The 10,919-nt window shown below is 31.7% G+C and overlaps 1 protein-coding gene across 4 annotated transcripts in view; it reads right to left on the reverse strand.

The window, feature by feature from the left end:
* The window catches only part of LOC143079948 (membrane-bound transcription factor site-1 protease-like), a 41,812-nt gene extending 30,915 nt beyond the window's left edge, over positions 1–10,897 (reverse strand). The window contains exons 1-9 of one of the 4 annotated variants that reach the window (XM_076255572.1): positions 10,814–10,897; positions 8,208–8,430; positions 7,184–7,335; positions 6,256–6,361; positions 5,651–5,769; positions 3,704–3,772; positions 3,158–3,323; positions 1,902–2,011; positions 646–762 (exon numbers count right to left, since the gene is read on the reverse strand). In XM_076255572.1, the coding sequence (XP_076111687.1) occupies positions 646–762; positions 1,902–2,011; positions 3,158–3,323; positions 3,704–3,772; positions 5,651–5,769; positions 6,256–6,361; positions 7,184–7,335; positions 8,208–8,370 (1,002 nt within the window). In that variant the 5' untranslated portion in view covers positions 8,371–8,430; positions 10,814–10,897. Of the gene's footprint in view, positions 1–645; positions 763–1,901; positions 2,012–3,157; positions 3,324–3,703; positions 3,773–5,650; positions 5,770–6,255; positions 6,362–7,183; positions 7,336–8,207; positions 8,431–10,356; positions 10,483–10,703 lie in introns of those variants that run through there. The other 3 variants (XM_076255574.1, XM_076255573.1, XM_076255575.1) reach the window with 3 other exon arrangements.
* Between the last annotated feature and the right edge of the window lie 22 nt (positions 10,898–10,919).

A 10,919-nucleotide genomic window follows, 5' to 3' on the forward strand; every position in this document is an offset into this window, starting at 1 on the left:
TTATTGCTGTTTACAGTTTATCTCTATCTATAATAATATTCAAGATAATAACCAAAAACAGCAAAATTTCCTCAAAATTACCAATTCAGGGGCAGCAACCCAACAACCGATTGACCGATTCATCTGAAAATTTCAGGGCAGATAGATCTTGACCTGATAAACATTTTTACCCCATGTCAGATTTGCTCTAAATGCTTTGGTTTTTGAGTTATAAGCCAAAAACTGCATTTTACCCCTATGTTCTATTTTTAGCCGTGGCGGCCATCTTGGTTGGTTGACCGGGTCACGCCACACATTTTTTAAACTAGATACCCCAATGATGATTGTGGCCAAGTTTGGTTTGATTTGGCCCAGTAGTTTCAGAGGAGAAGATTTTTGTAAAAGTTAACGACGACGGACGACGACGACGACGGACGACGGACGACGGACGACGGACGACGACGGACGACGGACGCCAAGTGATGAGAAAAGCTCACTTGGCCCTTCGGGCCAGGTGAGCTAAAAATGAAATATATAATTCTCAACAGCCTTTTTAAGTAATCTACAAACATTAACTATTATATTTATACAAAATAACTATTCTAGTGTTGTAATGATTCAATGTTGACAATGGAAATAACTAAATTCCCTTGAGGTTTAGTATACCTTATCTACAAATGGATGGTCCATGAAATCAGGTCCACCAATACTTAGATTCAGGACATTGATCTTCTTCAATATAGCATAGTTAAAGGCATCTAAAAACCAAGAGGTGTAGGAAACCTGAAATATACATGTACAATGGAGATAGTTATGCTATAACATTGGTGACAGTGGAAGTGTTAAAATCTAGAAATACAGTAAATTCCTAAATATTTCATTCATGCAATACATACTACTGGATCCCTTGACAAATAATGTGTATTTCTGAGACATTATAATCTGAATTGGTTTTTTTCTAAATTATGCTGCATAAATTAGGGAACATTAAATACGCACTTAATCAAGAAAGGAGTTGTAAAAAATTATTCATACTGAAAAACTTCTCTCAATTCAAATGGAAGTCATTGATAACATTAAAATTCGTAAAAAATGAGGAAAAACATCAATAAAAATTTCCCTCTCGATACTGTCTTTTGATTGAAAGAAGCTTCCAAGTTTGGTAAAAAATCCAGGATAGTTTAAGAATCTAATAAATGTTTTATAAACTTTAACTGCAGACTGTATGTAATGTTAACTGGAAGAAAAACTAAGTTCATTTATAAGTAAAATACGGAAAAGGTGATTTTTTTTTTTACAAAATTTACTTCTGAATAATATCTTATGATCAGAAACAAGCTTTTGTCTAAGTTTGGTAGAAATCCAGGATAGTTTAAGAACATTATAAAAATTTTAAAAACTTAAACCACAGAGTGAATGTTTTGTTTCTGGCAAAAAAACTAAGTCCATTTATAAGTAAAATACAGAAAAGTGGAAATTTATTTTTACAAAATTTTCTTCTTGATACTATCTTATGATCATAAACAAGCTTCTGTCCAAGTTTGGTACAAATCAAGGATAGTTTATGAAAGTTATTAAAATTTTAAAAACTTTAAGTGAATGTAATGTTTCCTCGCAGAAAAACTAAGTCCATTTATAAGTAAAATACGGAAAAAATGGAATTTTATTTTTACAAAATTTACTTCTGGATACTTTCTTATGATCATAAACAAGCTTCTGTCCAAGTTTGGTAGAAATTCAGTATAGTTTAAGAAAGTTATTAAAATTTCAAAAACTTTAACCACAGAGTGAATATTTGTGGCCGCCGCCGCCGCCGACGGAATGTAGGATTGCTTAGTCTCGCTTTTTCGACTAAAGTCGAAGGCTCGACAAAAATGACACAAATCTCCCATCATCATTGTTTATCAATTTTATACACTAACCTGATTATTAGTAAATACTCTGAAAACATAAATATCAGCATCTGGTGCAAAACCAAGACATTCTTTAGAGCTGGTTATAACACCTGCTACAAAGGTACCATGACCTAGTCCTGGAATAAACAAATGCATGAGGGTCATTCCATTATAAAGTGTGGGGGAGGACAGTATGTTGTAAATCAGCCTAAAATGAAGGTGGTACCTAACACTACAGGGAGATAACTCTGTAAAATCAGCTAAACGTTTTAATTACGTTGTGTTGTTAAAGGAATATTAAGCTTCTCAATGATCAAAATAAATGTTTGTCAAACTGCTATATAACCAGTGTAATTTTTCTGATAAAACGGTTGGTTCAAATTTTTATTTTTTTTTTATATTTTTGTCATAGGGTCAAAGTTAATACTCTGTCAAAATTTCAAGAAAATTAAACGAGCCAGATTAATTTTAGTTTAAGTGTTGGGTATATATATATATATACACTATTAGATCAATGTCAGAAAATATAAAGTTTTTTGTATGAGGCTGAGAAACTGAGCTCTTCCCCAGTTTTGTGTCGAATACAAAAAGTTCATATTTTTATGACATTGACCTTATATTGCTTTTATACTGCAACTTAAATCAAAACATTAATGGCTTTTTAAATTGTAATACAAATGTCAAACTTATTTTCATCCCTTAATAAACCCCTGATTGAGGAGAAAGTCTTCTTTGATGAAATTGACATTGCACAAAATATAGATGTGTTACTATGTTTAGGAAATAACAAAACTAGTTGCAGTATAAAGCCTTTAAGTGCTGATGCATCATAAAGCAAACACCAATAAATCAATTCAACAAATGAACATACATTTATATATATTGACTGTCACCCATTTCCAAAAATTATACCCTCCAACATTTTTTTTTTTACTGGAAAGCAAAGAAAGGGTGTACACTTTTTTAATACAAAAGTTGGTGGTTAACCTTGAGCTACAAAATCCATGAAATATTGGCATGCCAAAAATAATACAGAATGCACTTTAACATAAACCTAAACTCTAATTGATTGTACAGCCTATATTTATTTTTTTACAGTTTAATAAACGCTGTGACATTAATTAGTTGGTTGGAAATTTAATTGGTATTCTACAAAGGCTTTACCTTATCTAATAGAATATTCTTTAATTATATTTCTTTGTAAGGCATCTCCAATCAGAAAAAAATTATAGTGTAAAACTGATCAAGTTAAATCTGAACTAAAAGTTTAATTACAACATTACCATCATCCAATGACTTTTCATTGGTCCAATTTGATCGATCTTTTATTTTGCCTCTTTTGAAATGTGGATGGTTTTCAGCTAGACCAGTATCAAATACTGCTACCTTGACACCAGCTCCTGTGTATCCCATGTTCCATAAAATTTCTGCTTGAAGTGCACTTACAATCTACAAAAATAAACAATATAAATAAAATAACAAGTTATGGGGACAATAGTTAAATTAGTTATCACTTGTTCATGTTAGATTGGGAAATTTTCTGTATTTAATATTATACAAAAATACAAAAACATAAAACCTAGTAGAAAGATGTAAATCATAGGTTTTCACTTAAATTTGATTGTGCAATGTATTAAATCTTTTGTCCACATTGTTTTTTTTTATCCTAAAATCCTAAATCACATTTTTCATACTGAAAACAGTTTCACTTATCATTCTTAAAATTTTAACATTCTATATAATTCAAACTTCTTGAGAAATAATGCCAGGGTGGTTTTGCAATTATTTATTTAAACCAAAAAGCTGGATATATATGTATAAAGGTATACCTGTTTGGGAACTGCTCTCAACAAGTTTCTACTTCTGTGACGATTAGGTGAATGCCAGTAAGTTGCACTCTAAAAAAATATGTTATAAGAAATAATGTTATCTCTCATACATCATACTGTTGAGACAAAGTATCATCAACATCCTTCATGCAAGTTTAACAAAGTTCTGAGCTGGACACCAATTTTTCTATTATTGAGTATGGGGATTTTAAATTTTAACCATCCTCAGGTTGTAGAAAACAATCATTGAATATAATGTTCTCATTGACCTTGTCAAAGTGAGCAATATCTTTTAAATTGTTAGGGTAGTACACAATTGTAGTTAATGGTCAAGAAATTAAGGCTTATGAATGATGAAAAACAGCACAACCCTATATTTAAACATTAGCAAAAATATGTTGCACATATGAACTTTTCATTCAAGTTGATATTTTTTCATGAAATTTTATAGCATGGATACACTTTTAGGTATAAAAGGAGTAGGTATAGAAGGGTACATGTACCTTTGTAAAATAAACACATCATAGATACCAGGATTAAAATTTTGTATGTATATGCAGATTTCATCTACAAAAGAGACATCATTGATGCTTGAATCAAAAGTGTTTTAAACTAGAGGCTCTTTAGTAATGTTTAGCTAGAGGCTCTAAAGAGCCTGTGTCGCTCACCTTAGTCTATGTCAATATTAAACAAAGGACAGATGGATTCATGACAAAATTGTGTTTTGGTGATGGTGATGTGTTTGTAGATCTTACTTTACTGAATATTCTTGCTGCTTACAATTATCTCTATCTATAATGAACTTCGCCCAGTAGTTACAGTGGAAAATGTTAGTAAAAATTTACAAATTTTATGAAAATTGTTTAAAATTGACTATAAAAGGCAATAACTCCTTAGGGGTCAATTGACCATTTTAGTCATGTTGACTTATTTTTAGGTCTTACTTTGCTGTACATTATTGCTGTTTACAGTTTATCTCTATCTATAATAATATTCAAGATAACAACCAAAAATGGCAAAATTTCCTTAAAATTACCAATTCAGGGGCAGCAACCTAACAACGGATTGTCTGATTCATCTAAAAATTTTAGAGCAGATAGATCTTGACCTGATAAACAATTTAACCCCATGTCAGATTTGCTCTGAATGATATGTTTTTTTTTGCATTTTACCCCTATGTTCTATTTTTAGCCATGAGGGCCATCTTGGTTGGTTGGCAGGGTCACTGGACACATTTTTTAAACAAGATACCCCAATAATGATTGTGGCCAAGTTTGGTTTAATTTGGCCCAGCAGTTTCAGAGGATGGGTTTTTGTAAAAGATAACTAAGATTTACGAAAAATGGTTAAAAATTGACTATAAAGGGCAATAACTCCTTAAGGGGTCTACTGACCATTTTGGTCATGTTGACTTATTTGTAAATCTTACTTTGCTGAACATTACTGCTGTCTACAGTTTATCTCTATCTATAATAATATTCAAGATAATAACCAAAAACAGCAAAATTTCCTCAAAATTACCAATTCAGAGGCAGAAAACCAAACAATGGGTTGTCCGATTCATGTGAAAATTTTAGGGCAGATAGATCTTAACCTGATAAACAATTTTATCCCGTATCAGATTTGCTCTAAATGCTTTAGTTTTTGAGATATAAGCCAAAAACTGTATTTTACCCCTAAGTTCTATTTTTAGCCATGGCGGCCATCTTGGTTGGTTGGCAGGGTCACAAGACACATTTAATAAACTAGATACCCTAATGATGATTGTGGCCAAGTTTGGTTTAATTTGGCCCAGTAGTTTCAGAGAAGAAGATTTTTGTAAAAGTTAACGACGACAGATGACGACGGACGACGGATGCCAAGTGATGAGAAAAGCTCACTTGGCCCTTCGAGCCAGGTGAGCTAAAAAACAAATTGCCTAGAGAGCTAAAACAATAAAAATCTTACAAGTGAAAGGCTCCTTCTACTCTGTGTTCTGGATGAAGTGAATGTCTGCTGCCAATCTGTCTTATTACAACTATTCAAATCTTTTGGTGTTTTTGTATCTTCACTTGGATAGTCAGGATCTAAGTCAAAAGAAATCTATTTTACTTTTGGTCCAAAATATTAATCATAAGGAAAAGTCAGACATATTATTATAATAGATAGATCACTGTCCATTCAATCATTAACAAATGTTTGGTAGCTACATTTGTACGATCATATTTTCAGGTAGTATTTATAACTTTTTACATTAAATTGGACAAATTAATAGTGCATATTTTTTTTGCTGTATTCTCCTATAATTCCTACAGTTTAAAATTGATGGTTTTCATATTTTTTGTGCAAGATTTTAAAGACAGTTTGATTTTAGACAGATTTTTTGTGATAAGCTGTTGATTATATGTCTATGCTCATAGTAAAACATGAACCATATAGCTCAAAAATTGTATTTAATAGTAATTTTTTCCTGTCAAACTGTCTTCCCTGGTTACTTTGTATTTTCAAATAAAACAACCCCAGAATCCTAGTTTTATACTGGTTTTGACTTCATATTGGTCTATTAAACATACCTTTAACATATTTGAGTGACCTTGTAACCTTTTTATGAGGAGTTATTCTCTTCACAACTGGGTGGTTTTCCAATGCATCAAGAGCTTCCTTCTTTCCATCATTCAACTAAGAAAGAGATTAAAAAACAAATTTCAAAACTGTAACATCTATTTTTGAAGTTTTGAAGTTTTAAGACAGGAATAATAAATACATGTATTTGACTTTTTGTGTATGAATATTAATGATTTCCACAATATAATAAAACAAAACTGTAAATACATAAACAGTTCTGTCTAGTAAACTCTGGTCTTTGTTAGTCTTGTGTGATTTTTAATTTTTATATTCTTTTATATATAACGGAGTTTAGAATATGACATTCATTATCACTGAACTGGAATACAATTTTGTTTAGGGGCCAGCTGAAGCATGCCTCTGGTTGTGTGATTTTCACACTGCATCAGCTGTTATCTGCTGTTTGTTGTCTCTTGACACATTCCCAATTTCCATGCTCAATTTTATGAAAATAGTCGCAGCAATCATAATATTAAGTGATACTTATTTGGTTCCTGCAACAGTAAACACTATTTCTATATTAATAAATACAATAGAAAAAGTAGCATCTTCATGCTAAACTTCAGCATAAACTGAGAGACTGACCACCTTTTTTATCAATAGTAATGTAAAACAACTTATTTTCAGGGTATTTTTTTCAGACGTCTTGGTCATGATTTATTTAAGAGGCTTTCTAATTTCTTGATATATTTAAATAAGGAAAGAGCAAAGAACTAAATTTTCGGGAAAATTTACATTCACATTATATTTCTACTTGTGAAAGCCATGCAAACAAACTGTTTGCAAAAATTATTTGGTTAACAATATTTCAAGCCTTCAATAAAAAATACAAGGTTGAATTATCATTACAACATTAGAATCAAGATTATTAGTTACCTTAACGACATCAAAATCACTAGGATAATCATAGGCTGGGTTATCTCTTGGTAGAATCTTCCATGACGGAACACCTGATTCATGTAAGGCAGCTGTTAGGTAACGTTTCCTCGTCTGTGTTTTATAGTATCCATTGAAAGATACAATGTATTCTAAAAACAAACAAAATTATAAAAAGTGGCTAAATTGAATGAAGATAATCTGGTTTGAAACATTGGGACTACATCATAAACTATGCAAAATGTAAAATAAAGGTAAATATAATACTGTTGATTTATGTACTATTTGTGGGATAGCAATTTTTGTGGGTTTTGTTGGTATAGGGAAACCAAAAATGTAAATATTCAATGAAGTACAAAATTTCTATAGGTTAGTATGCAGAGTTTGACAAAAGAAGGAAATTGATTATCCACAATACTACATTTTTTCCACAATTCATGAAAATTTGTATCCACGAAAATAAATGAATCCACATTATCCTATTTGTTTTATTACAGTTGAGCAAAATTGATGAAGAAAGAAGAAATAAAGTATTGCATGTTTTGATTTTCAAAACATTTTCAAAATACACAAAATCCGGATCATTTTTGAACTTAAACAATTTTTTTAATTGACTTTTCTTTTTCCTGTTGGTACATACCAAAAAATTTTATAAAAAATATGCTTATAAATCTTACAGACCAAATTAGGATTGATTGATTTATATTTGGTTGCTTAACATCCAGTGGCAAATATTTCATGCTTGTTCAGAACCATCAAATTAGGAGGTAATGTATAATTACCATGATAATTATCTGAGACTAAGAAAAATAAATGTATGCTTACATGTTTCAAAAATAGGCTAAGTAGATCAGTAAATTTTATTTTTCACTGATAACTTATAGAATAATAAATGGGAAAAGCCTCTACTTTTTAATCATGTTAATAATATATAATAATGTACACATGTCCTAATCCTAATAAAAAGGGATAGTGTCTTTAAAGGTAAACAGAACAGGTGTATAACATTTCTTACAAGACTTACCATGGTCAATTATAGATGAACTATATTCCATTTTCACTTCTTTAGCATTACCAGATGTGAAGTTGCAGTCACCATGAACAGGACTATAACAGCAGAGAGCCAGTAAGAGAATTAATCCTACATGAATAGGCCATTTGTATCTCTCTGTATTCAGTAAAACCATTCTTCAGTTATTTAATCTATTAGTGTCTAGCCGTTTTTCAAGTATATCCATTTCTTTAGTCTGGAAAAGAATTTTTCAATATATTGACAATATTTGGAAAATCATTATCTAGCATGTATTTTGATAACAATTTTAAAAGTCAAAAAAACTAAATTAATTTATTGCTAGCTTAAATTAACAAATACAAAAAGAAGGTTTTGCTAGGAATATTGACAAGTATGAAGGTGCGGAAAAGAAAATCATCCTTCAAAATGTTGCTTCAAAATCTAAATAAATGTGGAACGTGTTCATGATGCCTCTGCTTGCACATAACATTTTAAAACTCCACTCCAATCTTAATTGACTAGGATTGTCAACTTTCCTACAGAAGTTTAGTGGTTCTCTTCGGGCACTCCTGCTTCCTCACCAATAATAATGGACCATCATGAAATAGCACAATAGTGTCAAAAGAGGCGTTAAACACCAATCGATCATTCAAAACAAAGGGACATAACTACGATAAAAGTGACACTACCAAAAATTTGTTCTTGATCTAAGATTTGTGGGAATAAGCATTGTGTATAAGTTTCATAACATTTGGTTGAGGCAATATTACAGTAGTCTAGTGAACAGAAAAGACAAATTCAGTCATTTTCCATTTGTAAAGGGGCATAACTCTAGAAAGGTAAAAGTGATGACACCAAATTTCAAACTTGATCTATTTTTTGTGGTGATAAGCATGATGTATAGGTTTCCTAACATTTTGTTAGCTAGGAAAACTAAAGTGAGAAACAGAAAACAGTTTTGGGACGTTCATGGTTAAACGTAATGCCCCATTAGCTGAACTATGGTAAATGTATAACAAATTTGACATCATAATTGAAAATTAATTGTTACATGATGTCAGAAGGTTATTCTGAAACAGATCTAGGGTAATTGTGACATTCACATACAAATTACGGCTTGATAACAAAGTGACAATATGTCTATACGATGTAATATCTTTGCATCGGAACTAAACACATTTATTATTAATAAACCAGTTGTTGGCATGACACAGTCACAGGTTATGTTCTTCTCATATATGTTATGATGGTATGATACTAAACCCCTCACTAGGAGGATTGTGCCTGATATTCATATGATGAAGACATAATTTTTCAATCAGTTTAATTGAAGTCTGGAGCTGGCATGTCAGTTAATTGCTGGTAGTCTGATGTTATTTATGTATTATTGTCATTTTGTTTATTTTCTTTGGTTACATCAGACTCGGACTTCTCTTGAACTGAATTTTAATGTGCGTATTGTTATGCATTTACTTTTCTGCATTGGCTAGAGGTATAGGGGAGGGTTGAGATCTCACAAACATGTTTAACCCCGCCACATTTTTGCGCCTGTCCCAAGTCGGGAGCCTCTGGCCTTTGTTAGTCTTGTATTACATGTATTATTTTAACTTTTAGTTTCTTGTGTACAATTTGGAGTTTAGTATGGCGTTCATTATCACTGAACTAGCATATATTTATTTAGGGGTCAGCTGTAGGAAGCCTCCGGGTGCGGGAATTTCTCGTAGCATTGAAGACATGTTGGTGACCTTCTGCTGTTGTCTGCTCTATGGTCGGGATGTTGTCTCTTTGGCACATTCCCCATTTCCATTCTCAATTTTAATATCAATGAATATATTTAAAAGAAACACAGCAATGTCAGCATTGAGAAGCTGGCATAAATCAAAACATCAACATTTGAGTCCTTCCAGCAGCAATAGGGTTAATAGGTCTCTTCATAATTAGTTTGGCCATATTGTCTAGGGGGCTGATTTTCATAACAAAGGTAAAAAAGGGTGTGAAAAATACGAGAAAAAAATCATTAAAATGGAGCAGTTGCTTGGAAACATGCATAGGATTTCACATACTTTCATACTATTTCCACCTCTATCAAAATAAGCTGCTCCCTATCCAGTATGGCCCAACTAACCATGAAAGGGCCTTTTAGTTTTAAGCATAAATAAACCTTATCGCTATTTGTCCGCCATTACTGGATATCACACAGGTTCCCGTAAAAATTTGACGTCATAAAACAAACTATCTGACGCCACAATGGAAAAGTGATTGTTGTATGCATCAAAAGTTCAAGCGGCCGTGTCACCTGGGATTAGTGATAAGGTGAATTGCTATTGTTGATTTGACCAGGTGCCTATTTTCTAGATTGTGTTTGACTAGACCAGGTGCCGAAATGACTAAAATACTGATTAAATCATAATGGTAATTAAAAGAATTATTGGTATTTTATAACTCGTAATAAAACGTCTAGTGCCTGTGCTTTGTATCAGTTTTATAAATTTGTTAATTACGGTTTACCTACTGGGTCGATCACTTCACTTTAATTTCGTTTCAACTTTATGATATCAAGTTTATGTATTGAATTAATAGGTCATCTTAAAATCATATTTATTCTATTTCAAGAGAACCTTGAGATTATGTTTTATGTTTTTGTGTTTTCTTTCTCAACCAAACTCCATTTTGTTCTGTTTAAATGTATTATTTCCCTTTAAAAGCGGTAAGTCATACTGAAAG

This window comes from Mytilus galloprovincialis, chromosome 6, assembly GCF_965363235.1.
Source record: "Mytilus galloprovincialis chromosome 6, xbMytGall1.hap1.1, whole genome shotgun sequence".
NCBI lineage: Eukaryota > Metazoa > Mollusca > Bivalvia > Mytilida > Mytilidae > Mytilus > Mytilus galloprovincialis.